This window comes from Arabidopsis lyrata (assembly GCF_000004255.2).
Source record: "Arabidopsis lyrata subsp. lyrata unplaced genomic scaffold ARALYscaffold_7, whole genome shotgun sequence".
NCBI lineage: Eukaryota > Viridiplantae > Streptophyta > Magnoliopsida > Brassicales > Brassicaceae > Arabidopsis > Arabidopsis lyrata.
Genome location: NW_003302549.1, coordinates 4729632 through 4747087, shown reverse-complemented (window position 1 = coordinate 4747087; position 17456 = coordinate 4729632). Strand labels below are relative to the sequence as shown.

Here is a 17456-nt window from a genome sequence, read left to right as displayed (position 1 = left end):
ACAAATCACTGATTACAGAGAAAATTATTCTCTGGCTGTCACTTACAAAACATTTTTGCTGACACCAATACTTATTGATAAGTTTAAACATAAATTAAATGTTTATTTTTTCAATTTTGAATCTGTGTTTAGTTTTTTAAAATTAAGAAAGGTGTAAAATAAGGTTATTTTAATCACTGGATTCAACTAATTGTAAGTATGTTATAGTTCTAATTATGATAACGATCATGCTATTTAATATTCTTTGGATCTAATACAAACACGTTTGCTTAGTTAAATCCAGTAATTGTAAACGACTTCTAAATCTTATGCTTGAGTTTAAACTTTAAGGTGCTCTTAAGATATCAGAAGCTCTTATGCAGATAATACATCTCTAAATTAGGTATATTACGGATTGGTTCGTTTATCATATTTTTTTTACATACATGTTTTTATCTAAGATATTGAACCTAACACATGACAAAACATAAAAATGCAAATCGAATTCTTAAAAAAATAAACAAAACAGAGCTGAATTGTGTTCAAGATATAACCTTAATTTGTTTGGTTGATGTCTTTTTTTTGTTTAGCTGAACGACGAGTCTCCAAAACGTGTTTGCTCTTTCAGTTGTTTGATATACATAAAATCATATTTTAGGTTATATGCATGTTATTTGCTGCTATAAGCAAAATAACGAAGGGAAAAAAAACAAAGGAATACAAATGCTACATAACATTTATTTTCTCAACTATTTAAATTGGGAAATTACAACTTATAGTACAAAAGTAAAACATATACAACACCAAGAATCCAATCCGAATATCGAAGAGTATATAATAAGTAACCAAACACATTAGAATTCATCCTTTTTCATCTCCTTTACTCACACACTTTAGAAAATTTACTTTTCTAGCATTTTATTTTTTCATATACTAATAACATAATATAATGACGTATAAAACACAATATTGCACCGATGTGATATTGCATGCATGCAATATTCTTTATTCAGTCGTCGCCACCACCATATCCTCCACCATATCCACCGCCTTCACCGTACCCTCCTCCGTTACCGGATCCACCTCCTCCACCTCTACCCCCTCCTCCTCCACCTCCTCCACCGTGACCCCCTCCTCCTCCACTTCCTCTTCCACGGCCTGACCCGGAACGTCCTCCCGAACCAGACCCGGCACGTGATCCGGCGTAGGATCCAGCTTCGGATCCTGCATCACCTCCTCCACCACCGGAGCTGGAAGAAGAACTAGAGCTAGATGAGGAAGAAGAGCTTGACCCTCCTCCTCCGGATCCAGACCCGGCACCAGCTCCGGATCCGGATCCACCTCCACCGATACCTATGCCAATACCAGCACCGATCCCTATCCCGCCGAGGTCCAAACCCAAGTCTTTTCTTGCGACCCGGCTCTCGGAGACCAGGGCTGATGTGGCCAATATCAAAGTTATTAGAATGAGTGATGAAAAGTTACTCAGAGACATATTTATTTGGTGTTTGGTAATGCTTTTTTTCCCCCCAATTTAGAGTGCTTTTGCAGTGCTCTTGATGAATATGACACAATATGTTGAAGGTATTTATAGGCGTTCCAGAGCATATTAATAAGGTAGTGAAAATCCTACAAGTCAAAAGTTGTGTCCATATCATAATCGTTACAATATTGCTTATTAATCATAGCTCAGCACGTTATTTCTAAAAAATAAAATAAAAAACAAAAAAAAAAACATCCTTCTTTTCAATCAACATTAAAGTCAAATGATTAATAATTCTTTTTAATCACAACGGGTAATACTTATACTCTAGGTAACTTACACCACAAAGATAAGATTACTTTTAAATTTTAGCAACATAAAAAATTATTCAAACCTTGAAGGTTCTAGCTTGCTAGTATATATAAGATATAAGCTTACAATCATTAATTACGTTTAACCAAATTAAAATTCTATATTATAATTTTATAAACATGGACCTATCGCATCTACAATGTCAATATCTATATATTTACAAGGATAATTTGTTTTGTTTGTTTGTCAACGAGGATAATACCTTTGTTATTCTTTACTGTTTAAAATAGAAACTTCATTTTGCCTTTGCTCGAATCCTCCAAATCTACATCCAGTCGAACCCTAAATTTGATTTTCACCCAAATCGATTTCTATTATAGTTTTTGAAGCTTTTGTCGCGAATTTAGTATTCATTCAAAAGTATAAATCTTTTCGCTGTTTGATTTAACTTTGGTTCATTAAGCCTTATTAGCTCTCGTACGTCAAACATAGTTTCCAGATCATTAACGTAGAGAATAGGGTTTAACCGAGGTTGGAGAGAATGTCTAAGTATGACGATGAACCGGCGCCGGAACGTAAACAGAAACTGGAATGCTAATCCTCCCTTGAACCAATTTCAACATTAAACCAAAGGTTGCTTCCACATAACTCTTTTACATAAAAGATGAAGATAGAGATCGAGAAGAAAATAATAAACGTGTAAATGATTGTTTTGCACGAAAATAAATATGTGGATTCAAAAATGTACAACGTTGCAATGAACAGTCCTTCGGTGTCTGATCCACTATCTATCTCTCCATAAGTGGGACCTATAGTAGGTCGGTCATGCATCTAATTTTAATATTTAACAATTATTTTGGAAGAATTGTTTCTCCTAGCAATTTTTTTTGTTTCACAAAAATGATTCCGAGTTTTATCATCCAACTAATTTCCTAGAATTAATGTAATTGTCGATTAATCCTTCACCAGATTTTTTTTACTGAATTTAAAGCATGACGCCATTTCGACTCGACAAATAGAGTGATTTAGTAAATTTCGCACTTTGACTTTTGACAACAGACACAACAGAAGCCTCATTTTATTCTGTCTTTTATAAAATTTATCCTCTATAATTATATTTTATATATGCTATTATCAATTTTTGTTGAATAAATTATCGTGTTTAGGAGTTGGAAGTTAGAACCACGTAAATTCGGAGGAAGAAAATATATTCATGGACTTGACCCAGAGATATTTGGGCCGAACAATGTTGAAACAAAAATAAGGCCCTTAGGTGGTTGGCCAGTGATACTTTCTCATACCTTCACTATGTTAGATATACTTTTTTTCTCACCAGAAGGTTTTTATTGATGATTACTGCTACACATAGCTGATTAATCGTTTACCACCAATATACATAGCTGGTTTATAGCTGTTAACCAAACCCTTTACCAATTTGGTACACAAGAATCTACTGCAAGTGCATATTCCTCAAAAGGATTTTGTTGCTTAAAAACATGTTATTTTATTGGAGTCCTTGGTCTAAATGTAACTTCCACCCTAATCAAGACTTGTCAGGTTTTCTCAATCTCATGTAAAATAAATATTAAATAGACTTAGCAAACTATCTGCCTTGTTCAATATGTACTTCCACTAAACTATTTCGCATTCTCTTCGAAAGTGACCTCCATGAAATGCCGCTTCTGAATACTCTCGATCATCCACCAAATGTTGCAGGATCGTTTTCGCACAGAGCCAGAAAATGTTGCATGTCTCATCTCTTAGTCCGCACCATAAAACCACTCACTTAGGAGTCTGCTCTTAAAATGATTACGAGGTTAATTGTTACATAATCAGTTTAAGATAGGGCCGAAAGTCGGTGGTGAACAGCCATCTAAGATCCATCGGATCATTATCTTTATTCAACAAAGTCTAAAAAAAAAAAAAAAAAAAAAAAAAAAAAAGAGTCTATTCTTATATAAGGGGTAAATCGAATTAGGTTAACGGAAAATGCAACTCAAGTCAAGTCAACTTTCTGAACTCAAAAGAAGGAATCTTAAACACTTTCGTGTGGTCTTTATCAAATTACGATCCTAATTTACGAACACGTGGCTCTAGGTTAGTTCAGTTTCATTCATTGAGCTTTTAATTGATACAATGAGCGTTACCAATTTTGTGTTTTTTTTTTCTTTCACAAAATGATTTTCCTTGTTCAGACGGACACGCATGTTCATCATCTTACATGGCAAAAGTACCAAAACATCTGATATTCTGACACGTGTGTTACCCTGACGACTCTCTTCTCGACCCTTTTTCACTTTTCAAGTTTCAAGTTGACACGCAGATTGGGCCCGGAGGTTTCTTGATTCGTCAATCGTTAGCCACACAAAAGTTTTATTCTTTAACCTTTTATTTTCTTTAGTACTAAATTGATTGTAGATAATTAGATAAAAAAACAGAGGTTGACCTAGAGAAGAAATAAATGCAGCGAGCGGTATTGAATTGTTCTCTTCTCATCAGTCATCATCATCATCATCAATAAAAGAAGGGTGATTTAGCTCAATAACCAAATTTGATAACAAAATAAAGAATATAGCACCTTAAAGTAGAAAATAAAGAGACTAACCAATGGATCCAGTAAGATTATAAAAACACTCTTCAAATCAACTGATGCGCATATAAGGAAGAAAGAGAAGACCAGCTTTATTTTGTTTCTATTATTTTTGTTTTACTTTTTGGAATAAAATATGTTTACCCTTTTATATTTAGTGATAACATATCTTTTCAGCAAAATTAAATTGAACTCCAAAATCTATTAAAAAAAAGTTCAGTTTTTTTTCTGCATTCGATATAGTTTGAATTTTTAAAATCGGATATGAAAATCTTAATATGATGAATAGTCTTGCTACTAAAAAAAAGACAACACCCTATATAGACACATATAAAATGGAATAGTATACTGCATATTATTTAACAGTGGTTGTGGCTATGTCGTTGGTGGTGGTTATGAAGATTGTGGTGATGGTAGATATGGTGGTGGCAGCTGTTGTAATAGTGGTTGTGGTGATGGTCGTGATGATAACGGTGGTAGTGACGATGATAGAGGGTTGTAATGGTGGTGACGGTGATGATGTTGGTGGTGGTGGCGGTGGCAGCGATGATAGTGGTGGTGGTGGTAGTGATGGTGGTGTGGTAGTGCTAGTGTTGGTGGTAAAGATGGTTGTAATGGAGATAAAATATAAATTATATATTAATATATTGAATATTATAAAGGGTAAATTGGTATTGATATAGATTATATAGAGAATACTATAGGTAATAGGTTAGTATGGTTAGTTTGTGAATTATAGTTTTTTTGTTGGTTATACACTCCAATTTCCCATAAAAGAAACATCAAATCAAATGGTTGAATCACTGTATGAAATTAAGAGCCAGAATTTCACAGCTCAATCAAGTGCAACTTTGCAACCGAATGGCTAAAAACCCTAACAAAAAAAAAAAAAAAAAAAAGAATGGTTGCAAACTTGAGGAATTATATGCACATATAATAAGCCGCATTACTCAATCATCACTTTCTAGAAAATTTGTATTTGAAAGAATTATGTTCATTCTCATTAAAATAAGAGTAAGGTTACATGTTATCTAGACCTAACATGTAACCTAATTTTATAACTAATGAATTCACATTAAAACACTCCGTAATATATATTCAAGACATCTTTTGGATCTTTCTATACAATCACAACTTTTCGATTACATAAATATGATAGATCGTTCGTTAATTACACAAACTACGTAAACATTAGTTTTAACCCTTAAATACCAAATCTCTGAAAATGTAGTGGAAACATTTTTAGAGTAAATGAGTATATACAAAGAGTTTCGAGACGTTGGTAGGTTGGGGCTTGTGATGAAACTTCCCCACGTAAATTCTCATCCCACCACAATCTCTACCTACTAACTGCTAACTACTTTACGTCCAGCGCCCTTTCGCTGTTTTGCTTTTATTAGTTCTTCTCTTATTTTTTCTCCTTAGTTTTCTACTTCAATTTTTATTTTTCTTTTTACAATCTTTAAATTCTATATTATAGTTATCTTTTAGAAAGCCACCTTTGTGTGAGTTTTGCTTATGCAATTGCCGACCCAAGTTTGTTCCATTTTGGCATTCTCAAACCTAACTACATCTTTCTAATTCCAACTTTCATTTATATTCAGGTTGTTTCAATAATCTACTCATATCTAACAATATCAGAAGAGTTTCAGTAATCTTATTAAATATTACTGGTCTTGTTTGAACTAAAGATATAGAACTAATTTAAAAAATCACCATCATCCAAAAAAAAAAAAAAATCACCATCATCCAAATTTTAATATTTATTCGATGAGAATTTGACATATTTATTTCCAGTTTATAAATGTACTTTTAGTTACTAATTTTCGATATATATACATTAACAGTATTTTTTTCGATAATCAAAATCATTAATATTTTTTCAATTAGTCATTAATTTTATAATTTATAATAATTTTATTTGGTACGTACTATATATTTGTAGTATTCATTAGCCAATACAAAGAAACAAATAAGAAGACGATTGGAATTTGATATTAGCTGGTACTACTAATTTTGGAGTGTTTCTGAAAGAAGAAACACGTTCCAAAATTGTCAACACGTAAACAAAAACCAATAAGGGATTGACTTGTGGATTTTGGATAACCAAGCTATTAATTAAGATGGTTAGAGAGGTATAATAATTAATTAAGAAATACTAAAACTTAGTGTAAAATAAGAGATGAGATGAGGTATAATAAAAGATGAGTAGCTGGGAACGTGCAACAGAAAAATAGTTCACCCAACTTTCTCCTATTAATACTTGCCTCTTCTCTCTTCCTACTTCTAACCTTCTTCTTCTTCCTCTTCTTCATCACACACATATACACACGCTTTCGTTTAAACTCTCTGTGATTCAATCAATAATCACAAGAAGCAACAAACATATGGATCACGACAAGTCCACTTCTTGTTGCTGCGTTCTTGATGCTTCCACTTATGTTGGTTTCTGGATTCTCAAGAAATTGCTTAGCAGAGGATACTCTGTTCACGCAGCGATTCGTAGAAACGGTATCTTTCTCTGTTTCACCCTTCTTTTCGAATGATTTCGGGTTTATTTTCTTTCCGATGATTTCGAGGTCTTTCTTGGTTCTTGATTCGTTTTATTGGTGTTTTTGGTAATTAGGGGAGAGTGAAATTGAGGAGATGATCAGAGAGATGGAAACAACAGAAGAGAGATTAGTGGTGTACGATGTAGATGTGTTGGATTATCAAAGCATACTTGTCTCTCTCAAGACATGTAACGTTGTCTTCTGCTGCTTAGATAGCCCTGAAGGGTACGATGTGAGTGACTTCATCAATCATCATTTCTCATATCTATATATGTCTTATTTAGATTCTGAGTTTGGATCAAGATTAAGATTTGTGTGAATTATCATCAAATCATAGGAGAAGGAGGTGGATTTGGAAGTGAGAGGAGCCATCAATGTGGTGGAAGCATGTGGAAGAACAGAGAGTATAGAGAAGATTGTGTTCTCTTCTTCTTTAACAGCTTCAATTTGGAGAGACAACATTGGAACTCAGAAGGATGTTGATGAGAAGTGTTGGAGTGACCAAGACTTCTGTCGCAACAAGAAGGTTTCTAAATTTTCTTTACTTCTTTATTTTGGCTATTAAATATTAATCCTCATTGAAATTTTGGTAAATGAATTGGACCCACAGTTTAAATTTATTGGCTGGATTGGAATAACTAATTATTTTCTGACATCTTATTTAATGTAGCTAGCTCATATTATTATTATTATTATACATATAAGAAAGGAAGCCAGTTATATAAATTTTGAATTTTGAAATACTACATAAGGAATTATTTTGTGGTATCTTTTTAATTGTCTTCATCAAATGTATTGTCATACTATCTCGAATCATTTAATTGGGCGACATAGAAAATTCGTATGGGGTCAGATTAATTGAATATATTCATTTCCATGACTCGTAAATACAATGTACAACTCTTGATTCGATTACAGTTGCCTTTTCGATATTTAAAGGGCATATATTTTGATTTTTTATTTATTGAATAATTAGATACAGATGAATAGATGATTTAATAGTGTCTTTTGTGATTATCACTTAGATTAGACGGTGACATGTTTTTTTTTTGTTTGGATATGTAATTATGATTGTCATTAATGGACTTAGGCACTTAGCTAACTTATGCAACAAATTATTCGGGGACAATATTAACGTGTATAGCTGTATGTCATCGAATGGAACAGTCAACAAAACGAAATTGAAGACTATTCCTTTACTTCTTTTTTTTACTTTTTTTTTTCCACGACTATTCCTTTACTTCTTGTTGTTTCTTGTTGTGGGCTATTGTTAGTAATTTCATTACACTCTTTTTTTTTTTGTTTGTTGCTATTTAGTAGTAATAAAAATGTTTATTTATTCAAACTCACGTGCATAGAAATTGTATGTGGATGCAGTTGTGGCATGCACTGGCAAAGATGTTGTCGGAGAAAGCAGCTTGGGCACTAGCCATGGACCGTAGACTCAACATGGTCTCTATCAACCCTGGTCTCATCGTCGGACCATCAGTCGCACAACACAACGCTAGGCCCACCATGTCATACCTCAAAGGTACATACATCCAAATAAAGAAATTAAAATCCATAAATCTCAGAAAATAGTTTATGAAGCATGTAATAAAAATTCCGGAATTAGTTAGGAAGGTTTTATGAAGCCTTTTTTTTTTTTTTTTTTTAATAGCATATTTGGAATTTGTTTTTAAACAATGCATGATAGTATTTTTGAAAAACAAAACATACTAATTCATACATACATGCACTCGGGATTTGAATTTGATGATATGTTATTTTTGGTAACAGGAGCTGCACAAATGTATGAGAATGGTGTGTTAGCGTACGTAGACGTTAAGTTTTTAGCGGATGTTCATATTAGAGCATTCGAGGATGTTTCGGCTTGCGGTCGATATTTCTGCTTCAACCAAATCGTCAACACAGAAGAAGAAGCCCTCAAGCTTGTGGAGAGCTTGTCTCCTTTGATACCTATGCCACCGAGGTACAATTTCTTGTGTAATTTTTTATCTTTATTTGAATTACCGTATTATTGATTTATGCAACTTACTACTTAGTCTAATACTGTATAAGTATATATTGTCAATTAGGTATGAGAATGAGATGCACGGAAGTGAAGTTTACGAAGAAAGATTAAGGAACAACAAATTAAGCAAGCTGGTAGAAGCTGGCTCTGCTTGTTAAAGAAAGATTTCATCATTTAAATCCAAAATGAAGAGATTATACAAACAAGAAAGGATTGTAATTTGTATATTGATCTTCTTCTCATAGAAGCATGTGTTGTCCGTGAACTATCAAAAACAAGAAAAATCACATTTCCTCTCAATATATGAGTAGTCTTTCTTTTTTTTTGCTGGGGGCACAATATGAATGCTCTAATTTTTGTTAAACATATTAAAAAATTGGTGGGAGAGTTGTCGTATACGAACCTTATAAAGCGATGTTCCCTATAATTGTGCAATAATAGTATGAACCTTTCCGTGAAAGATTGTGCTTGTTTTGGTGTATGAACAAACACATTCTATCATTCTCAAAAATTTGAGAAAGAGTTTATATTTTTTTAATTATATGTAGGAATTATATTGTTTTCAAATTATTGTTGGAAACAAAGATGATTTTCTTAGCAAGCCATAAGCTTATCTGATATGCAAATGATAAGATACTTCACATAACATATTTTAGTTAAATTTAGAATTTTCGATACTAACATGTTTTCCTAGATTACGATGTTACGACCAGTTTGATACTAACTTGTTTTACTATGAAATCATGCACAATTTTGTGACAGAATTTATGATTTTGCTACGGAATCATCAACTTGTAATGAAAGTATAGAATTTCGAATCTTTTAAAATGATATTTTCTTACCTGAGAATAATGTGAAATGGATTTATACTAAAAACACCAAATTGTAATAATACTTAATGGGCCAATACGAGGCCTGAGATTGCCTACGTCGTAAGTAAAACCTTTAACCAATCTAAAGTAAAACGTCGCCGTTTTAATAACAGCATCTTGGACCTTCTTCTTCTCTAGCTTGGATTCTGAGATTTCTTAGGAAAGCTAGATCGACGATCGAATAAGTCTCGCGGTGAAATCTCTCTTTGTGCAAGCAAACTCTCGAAGAACCCTAGATTGAAGATGGTACTGATCGAATCAAGTGAGGGTGAGGATGAGATCGTCGTCAAAAACGAACCAAAGCCATCGTCTTCATCCTCACCGCAACCCACGGAGACGAAACAAGTCGACGGAGATGATTCCGACGGATTCGAGACTGCCAGCGAACGTGAAGTTAGCGATGAAGAGGGAGAGGAAGATGGTACCAAAAACGACGCCGTCACGAGTCAGGAGGAACCACAACACTCGGAGAAGAAGGAAGAGCGTGTTGAGCTAATGAGTGAAGGAGAAGTCATAGTCGACGACGGATCAATCCAGGTGAATCCACATTGAAATTAGTTACATTTTATCTTTAGGGTTTGACAAAGTTTCAATTTTGCTGTGAAAGTTTGAACCTTTGGATGAAATTAGTAGAGAATGCTTTAAGGCTACTGTTGACAGATATTGAATGTGTTTTGGTTTGTTTTGAAGGAGAAAGCTATGGCTGAAGCAAATGAGGCTAAAGTGGAAGGAAATAAACTGTTCGTTAATGGCCTTTATGAAGAAGCATTGTCAAAGTATGCTTCTGCTTTAGAGCTTGTTCAGGACTTTCCTGAGTCTATCGAGCTTCGATCCATATGCCATTTAAACAGAGGTGTATGCTTCCTCAAATTGGTATGTCCTTTGTTTGATTACTTCTCTTGGTCTATTGAATTTCGGTTGAGAATGAGTATAGTACTCAAGATTTCTATGAAATGTTTGTCAGGGTAAATGTGAAGAAACGATCAAGGAATGCACAAAAGCCTTAGAGCTAAATCCTACCTACACTAAGGCCTTGGTTCGAAGGGCAGAAGCACACGAGAAACTTGAACATTTCGAAGATGCTGTCACTGGTGAGTTCATTATCTACCTTATATGCCAGCAATAACCGTCTTTCCCCTTGCGGTTTACTCATGAAACCAATTTATTAGAAAAATAAGCGAGGAGTTCTAGGTGGTTTGTTTCTGGTACTTGTTACAGGATAGATAGTTTTTGGTAGATCAGGTTTAGTGGAAGAGTTCACACTGAGTCTCTGTTTTCTCCCATATGCAGACCTGAAGAAGATCTTAGAACTTGATCCTTTAAATGATCAAGCTAAGAAAGGGATTCGACGTCTTGAACCTCTTGCTGCTGAGAAGCGAGAAAAGATGAAAGAAGAGGCTATAAGTAAGTTCTGAGAGTATTCCATCACAAACTTTTATTATCTTCTGCAATCGGCATCAAGTGTGATTCCTTGTGGTCATATATATCCATCGATTCCTTGTGGTCATATGTATCCATCAATTCATAGACAATCATTGATGCCGAATATATTTATGTTTGTAGCTAAGCTGAAGGAGATGGGAAACTCGATTTTGGGTCGATTTGGAATGAGTGTGGACAACTTCAAGGCTGTTAAAGATCCCAACACTGGCTCCTACTCTCTTTCTTTCCAGAACTAGTATAATGTCGTAGTGGTCTTGATGTATTGCTTCTACCACTTAATGTTTAGCAACAATATGGTTAGTATTGCAATGTGTTATTGTTCCTGATGCATTGGTATTGAAATGCAATCTTTTTTTGGATATAGTATATATGTAAATTCAAATTATAATGTTACAACAATGGGTAAATTGGCGTGATGAGCAAAAATCCAATGGAACTAATAGATTTATTTGTTAATGAATAACTAGATCATGACCCGCACATACGTGCGGGGTTTCATATTTTAAAATTTTTTTAACAAATTTTAATTAAGTGTAGATTATTTTGTTGTTTTTAACTTTTTATGATATATATTTTAGTGTATTAGATCTGGATCCACATACGTGTAGAGATATTTTTATAGAAATTTTTATAGAGATTTAAAAATATAAAATATTTGTTGTGTTAGTGAACTTCGTAATAGTATAAATATTATAAGTTAGAGTAATGAACAAAATTCAGATGCGTTAATGCATAATTATATTTTAAGATCCGGACTAATTTAGTTGCAAAAGTTAAGTCGTGTTACATTTTTATTTTCTTAACTAATCTAAACAGTTCTAACAGTTTGATTACATATGCTAAATAGGATATGAATTTGGTTTTAGTTTGGGTTATTTCATGTATATTAGCTAGGCGTAACTATTTTGGAACATGAAAATATCCCGTCCGGTATCTGTCATAAATTCTTTGTCCCATAATCTGTCACGTATACGTAAAATAAAAATATTATGGTCCCATATCTGTCATAAATAGAGTATGTGTAATTGAAAATGTATTATGGTTACATGTGTAAACAAATTTATTTTATATAGTGCTCATAACCCGAACTCATGTCAGTTGGGTATTTAGTTTGATTTTTAATATATGTTCCCCTCCCATCTCGTCTCGTAATTTCTATTTCCATTTTATTCTATTAAAATCATATTCCAAATTCTTGTTTGCTTACTTTTAAATATCATACAATATTATAATATAGAGAGACTCACAAAAATGCCTCTTTTTCAATACCCCTTTTCAAAAATGCACCATTTGGCTGTCCATTTTTAAAAATACGCCTTTTTATGTACAAAATGACTAAATTACCCTTCTTTTAATAAAAGATATCACAAATATATAAGGAAATATAACAAAATTAGGTCCACAAAATACAAAATATTTTTTGGCGGAGAAAATGATCCCGCAAAAATCCAATGGAACTAATAGATTTATTTGTTAATGAATAATGACAGAGACCGTTACATTACCTACTGATGGTACTGTATTTTGCGAAACCTAATTTGTTATCCACGCAGAGCTCAGCGACATTGTTCTTTCTTGATCTCGATGATGTTCTTGGAGCCATGAGCCATCGGTTTCGTCTCTGAGTTCTTGAGGACTTGCTTCAGCTGTACACAACAACCTTGCTCTGTTCTCATACATCATCAGATGAATGGTTTTGGTTGTGCCATCTTCTTAGAAAAAATAAAATAAAGTGATGGAACCGGGAATTGCATACATATACTAGCGTGACGAATCTATAGGCAGCAGTCCGAAGAGTCGATTAAGTATCAGAGCATCTGCAACATCAGTTACATGTAATAACAGAAACAGCAGCCAAAAGGTTTGATTCTTTCAATTGATCAAAGAGTAAGTCCATCAACATGGATTTTCCTGTGCCTAACACCTCCCTAGAGGTATAGTCCTTTGACCGGTGAGAAAGAAGACTGCGGCTAGAGCAGAGACCAAAACAGACGGCTTGAAAACACAGGTTTGTGTGAGACTTAAGTTGTTAATCCTAAACAGAGAAGGAAAAAGGTCTCAGGGTTAAGCAAAGTGAAGGATTTATCAGTACCTATCTAAACGACATGTATCTACCGATTCCACAAGCTCATCATGTAGCCTCAATGCACCAATCTGCAACATTTATAACTAAACATTAAGCCGATTGATCATAATGGAATTGGAAATGGTATAGTTTTTACCGTAGCGGTTATCAAAATTGTTAATGGAAACAGACCATAACCGAAGCAGAAGTAAATGGGCCAGGACACGAGTCGAAGGCCCAAACTCAAAAAGTCTTTGTCTAAACCCAAAGAAAAGCGTAATCACACGCAGCAAACAAAACATTTCCTGCGTGTACAAGTATTTGAGAAAGACGACATATAATTTACAGGTGTCAATACATGATTGGATTAAACAAACGTAGACCTAAACCTTTGTCTCTAACTATACCCGTTGGCGAAGATCAAAAGCAAATGAATTCCCAGTCCATAACTAGCTAGTCACTTTTAGGTTGTGGAAAGCTGTTTCTAATTTGCAGTAGTCATATAACTAGATTTCTTGATGCATTGGTACTAAAAAGATGCAATTCTTTTGGATTTAATATAGCAGTAAATAAAAAATTCAATGTTACAACAATGGATATTATTTCCTTTTCATGGTTCGTATCAATCTGTTGGTGTGATACATAAAATACAACAAGCTATTTCGGATGTCAATTGAATCCCATGAAAAACCATCAAGGGTCTTGTGTGAGTGTTACAGATTCTGTGTTATGGCATGCTGCTCCAAGTATTCTTTGCTGTTCATTTCTGTTAATCTACACAACAAACAAATTCGCTTGATGAGCAAAATCCAATGAAACTAGTAGGTTTAGTTGTTGTTAATCACAGAGGCTGTTATTACATTACCTACTGATGGTTCTGTCTTTCGCAAAACCTAATTCGTTATCTACGCAGAGCTCAGTAACATCGTTCTTTCTTGATCTTGATGATGTTCTTGGAGCCATCGATTTCGCCTCTGAGATTGTTACAATCTTTTCCAAGAGTTCGAAAGGACTTGCTTCAGCTGTACACAACAACCTCGCTCTGTTCTCATACATTACCTGCAGCTCTTAAACCATAATCAGATTTGATGAATGGTTTGGTTGTGCTATCTTAATAGAAAAAAACAAGAAGTATGAACTGCATACATCGACTAGCGTGACGAATCTATACGCAGCAGTGCGGTTATGAAGCCCGAACACTGGAATTCCTTCCAAGGCAAGAGTATGAAACTTCTCTGCAGCATCAGGAAGAAGAAGAAGCACTGTTTAGAGACAAGATTTCAGATGAGAGAGAGCCAAAGCAAAGTAACTTACTGAACAAACCGAAGTAATCCGCAGCTCCAAGAGGTCGGTCACATAAATCTTCAAAAGGAAAGTATGCACATCCATTGGCACCTAAAGGAATCTGTTCATGAAGCAGCATTGGTCTGATAAAGAACTTATATACAGAAAACACAAGTGTTGGAATTACAGAGAGATTGGTATAAATTGTACCTGTAATTTTCTTCCCATCACCACTTCTACTACCTGTGGACGCGCAACAACATTGTCTCCAATCAGTTGTTGGAACTTCTGTTTCAATAGGGTCGAAAGATCTTTACCGATGAAGTAGAATCCTTGCTCAGCCTGCAAAAATGAAGAAGTTTCCCAGTTATTGAACTCAGCTTTACCTTGAACCCACTGACTCTAGGGAGTTTTTAAGGGTTTTGAGAGCAGTACCGAAGTTAGTTTCCGGTAATCAACCTCTGAACCGATCTCATGAACCACACTTCGTTCCTGCGAAAATGGAATCTTGATGCAGTCTTTGAATTAAAAAGAAACGACTGAAAATGGACTAATGGAAGTAGTTTATATTACCTTCAATGAAGAAATGAAAGGTAGGAAGAGATCCCTTTGGAGTCCTCCTTCATAGAGTTTATCAGGATTCCGATTCGATGTAGCAACAAGAATCTATATTTTATATCGCAAGCATAAACAAAAGTCAGTTTAACCCCAATGAGCAGAGATGATTGTAGCAGCGTAATGTAAGTAAGGATCACACTTACAACGCCATTGCTGAAGAGATGTCCAAAGAGTCGGTTAAGTATCAGAGCATCTGCAACATCAGTTACCTGTAACAACAGAAACAGTAGCCATAAAAATTAAGAAGGGTTGATCCAAAGATGATCACTTTCAAGAAGATAATATGTGTAATGAAGTATATACCATGAACTCATCTAGACATAGTAAGATTGCATCATGAGCTATCTCTTGGGCAACAACTTCAAGTGGATCTGATAAACCCTTGTGCTTCTGCAAACATTATGACTTAAAATCAAACGAGGTATCACAAAAGGCTAAAGCTTTTCCTACTAAAGTCAATAGAGAAACAATGGAAACTTAGTTATCCATACTTGCAAGCGGCTATGAACACTCAACATGAAATCATGGAAATGTATCCTCTGCTTCTTCCAAGTGCAAGGCCTAAAGAAACAAGAGAATGATCATGAAACCGCAATGCTCGATACAAAAAGATAAGAATTTGATCATACAAACTTACAATTGATCAAAGAATAAGTCCATCAACATGGTTTTTCCTGTCCCTACACCTCCATAAAGGTATAATCCTTTGACGGGTGAGTAAGAAGTCTGCGGCATGAGCCGAGACCAAAACCAACGGCTTCTGTTTCACACAAAAACACAGATTTGTGTGAGACTTAAGTTCTCTCAATCCTAAAAAGAGAAGGAAACGTCTCAAGGCTAAGAGAACAGAAGAATCACCTCGAGGATTTATCAGAAGTATTATACCGATCTAAACGACAAGTATCTACTGAATCCACAAGCTCATCATATAGTCTCTGAAGCTCTCTCAATGCACCAATCTGCAAAATTTCAAACACAACCTTAAGCCGCAAGTAACATGGATCACATTATCGCTCAAAGCTTTAATGAAGTAAAAAAGAGTGTTTTTGATCATACTTGGCAGATATCACCAGTCATGAGCTCACCATCATTGATTCTTCTTTCATACTCAACAAGCGGACCTTTTCTATTCACATCTGTGAGTCATCATTAAACAAAAATCAGTGAATCATAAACACAAACTCTCTCTGAGGTTAACCGAATTCGATTGAAAAGAGAAACAAAACCTGAGACGGTGAGCCTAGTGGCAGCAGGATCAGCAGCTTCTACTGCTTCTGCTGATAAACCTCTAAAGATACTTAACCTCGAATACAAACTTGAATTATCAGTGTTTGTATTCACCAGAGCTTGATTTTGATTGACACCGATCAAAAGTTTACGGCTTTTCGAGTATAAAGTTGAAGAATAGCGTTCTTGATTGTTCCTCAGAGCCCATCTAATCCTACTGAGAGATGATGATCTAATGACTGGTCTCATCTACGATCAATGCAAATTCAATTTGTATGGTAAATCGGAAACAGAGCAAAAGAAAAACAAAATCTTTGTATGAGAAATCGGATCCGGATAAGAATTGGGGTGAATGATGAGAAGAATATTGAAAAGTTAAGTTTGATGTGTTTATATGTAATGGATGATGATAAATCTGGATAAGAGAGATAGAGAGACCCAAGAATAAACGGAGATGTAGTCAAATAAGGAAGATAGAGAAGAAGATCTTTAACTGTTAACTCTTAAAACAGAGAGAGACGTGATTATTGAGTTATTTATCGACTAAGACACACGTTTTATTTTTATTTTTATATAATTTCATTTTTAAAAACCAAAATTGAATGTGTTGCATCCGCTAATTACAATTGTTAATGTTGATTGCATAGTTGTTTTCCAGGTCAGGAGATGATAATATTCCAGGATTTTCCCTTATTTAAGAGAGTTGACTATTTTTATTCTTATGAAAAAAGTACTAACTAATGTCTTGATACATCTTTCTTCTCTTTTCACTTGAAAATTTACTAAACTTACCCTAATGATGTCTACCAGTCAAATTACATATATTATAAACAATTTTTAATTTTTTTAATTATAGTATACAATATTGGAAACGGAAGCTTCTCGATGTTGCGTTTGCGTACAGGATTCTGGTGGACCTAGCAAATGTGTCCATACATGGGCTTAGCATATTCCAAGTGGGAGGGAGATGGTCCTTCTGATGATGATCTAACGGTCTAAATATCTTCTCGTTATGAT

The 17456-nt window shown here is 34.4% G+C and overlaps 4 protein-coding genes across 8 annotated transcripts; 2 read left to right on the top strand and 2 right to left on the bottom strand.

Moving 5' to 3' along the window:
* Positions 1-694: 694 nt before the first annotated feature.
* Positions 695-1557, bottom strand: LOC9303418 (glycine-rich protein DOT1). Of its 3 annotated transcripts, none has more exons than XM_021020079.1 (2): positions 1108-1557; positions 695-1077 (listed from the first exon to the last, which is right to left on the bottom strand). In XM_021020079.1, the coding sequence occupies exons 1-2, from the start codon at positions 1472-1474 to the stop codon at positions 989-991; spliced, it is 456 nt and encodes a 151-aa protein (XP_020875738.1). In that variant the 5' UTR covers positions 1475-1557; the 3' UTR covers positions 695-988. The 3 variants fall into 3 exon arrangements, with proteins under 3 accessions (XP_020875738.1, XP_020875739.1, XP_020875737.1); XM_021020080.1 differs by having other exon boundaries at positions 695-1092; positions 1123-1557; XM_021020078.1 differs by having other exon boundaries at positions 695-1557.
* Positions 1558-6561: 5004 nt separating this feature from the next.
* Positions 6562-9253, top strand: LOC9305448 (cinnamoyl-CoA reductase-like SNL6). The gene is made up of 6 exons (XM_021018610.1): positions 6562-6875; positions 6991-7148; positions 7254-7442; positions 8294-8447; positions 8696-8888; positions 8995-9253. Exons 1-6 carry the CDS (start codon positions 6752-6754, stop codon positions 9086-9088), a joined length of 912 nt encoding a protein of 303 aa, XP_020874269.1. The 5' UTR covers positions 6562-6751; the 3' UTR covers positions 9089-9253.
* Positions 9254-9904: 651 nt separating this feature from the next.
* LOC9303417 (tetratricopeptide repeat protein 1) lies at positions 9905-11661 on the top strand. The gene is made up of 5 exons (XM_021018611.1): positions 9905-10339; positions 10493-10675; positions 10767-10893; positions 11093-11206; positions 11366-11661. Exons 1-5 carry the CDS (start codon positions 10046-10048, stop codon positions 11479-11481), a joined length of 834 nt encoding a protein of 277 aa, XP_020874270.1. The 5' UTR covers positions 9905-10045; the 3' UTR covers positions 11482-11661.
* A 1102-nt stretch (positions 11662-12763) lies between these two features.
* LOC9305447 (lactation elevated protein 1) lies at positions 12764-16911 on the bottom strand. 3 transcript variants are annotated; one of them, XM_021019445.1, is made up of 14 exons: positions 16439-16909; positions 16269-16348; positions 16071-16171; positions 15850-15972; positions 15704-15773; positions 15516-15602; positions 15356-15421; positions 15168-15260; positions 15030-15086; positions 14805-14936; positions 14625-14715; positions 14457-14545; positions 14176-14369; positions 13834-14084 (listed from the first exon to the last, which is right to left on the bottom strand). In XM_021019445.1, exons 1-14 carry the CDS (start codon positions 16686-16688, stop codon positions 14024-14026), a joined length of 1494 nt encoding a protein of 497 aa, XP_020875104.1. In that variant the 5' UTR covers positions 16689-16909; the 3' UTR covers positions 13834-14023. The 3 variants fall into 3 exon arrangements, with proteins under 3 accessions (XP_020875105.1, XP_020875104.1, XP_020875106.1); XM_021019446.1 differs by lacking the exons at positions 13834-14084; positions 14176-14369 and adding an exon at positions 12764-12925 and having other exon boundaries at positions 14454-14545; positions 16439-16911; XM_021019447.1 differs by lacking the exon at positions 13834-14084 and having other exon boundaries at positions 14282-14377.
* Positions 16912-17456: the final 545 nt, after the last annotated feature.

Excerpts from the sequence above, each read along its gene's own strand:
- LOC9305448 (XM_021018610.1), top strand. The coding sequence starts at position 6,752 with ATGGATCACGACAAGTCCACTTCTTGTTGCTGCGTTCTTGATGCTTCC. Across the intron at positions 6,876-6,990 it reads CGCAGCGATTCGTAGAAACG|GGGAGAGTGAAATTGAGGAG; the intron begins GTATCTTTCTCT and ends TTTGGTAATTAG. Across the intron at positions 7,443-8,293 it reads ACTTCTGTCGCAACAAGAAG|TTGTGGCATGCACTGGCAAA; the intron begins GTTTCTAAATTT and ends ATGTGGATGCAG.
- LOC9305447 (XM_021019445.1), bottom strand. The coding sequence starts at position 16,688 with ATGAGACCAGTCATTAGATCATCATCTCTCAGTAGGATTAGATGGGCT. Across the intron at positions 15,261-15,355 it reads ATCTCTTCAGCAATGGCGTT|ATTCTTGTTGCTACATCGAA; the intron begins GTAAGTGTGATC and ends TATAAAATATAG. Across the intron at positions 14,937-15,029 it reads ATTACCGGAAACTAACTTCG|GCTGAGCAAGGATTCTACTT; the intron begins GTACTGCTCTCA and ends TCATTTTTGCAG.
- LOC9303417 (XM_021018611.1), top strand. The coding sequence starts at position 10,046 with ATGGTACTGATCGAATCAAGTGAGGGTGAGGATGAGATCGTCGTCAAA. Across the intron at positions 10,676-10,766 it reads GTGTATGCTTCCTCAAATTG|GGTAAATGTGAAGAAACGAT; the intron begins GTATGTCCTTTG and ends AATGTTTGTCAG. Across the intron at positions 10,894-11,092 it reads TTTCGAAGATGCTGTCACTG|ACCTGAAGAAGATCTTAGAA; the intron begins GTGAGTTCATTA and ends TCCCATATGCAG.
- LOC9303418 (XM_021020078.1), bottom strand. The coding sequence starts at position 1,474 with ATGTCTCTGAGTAACTTTTCATCACTCATTCTAATAACTTTGATATTG.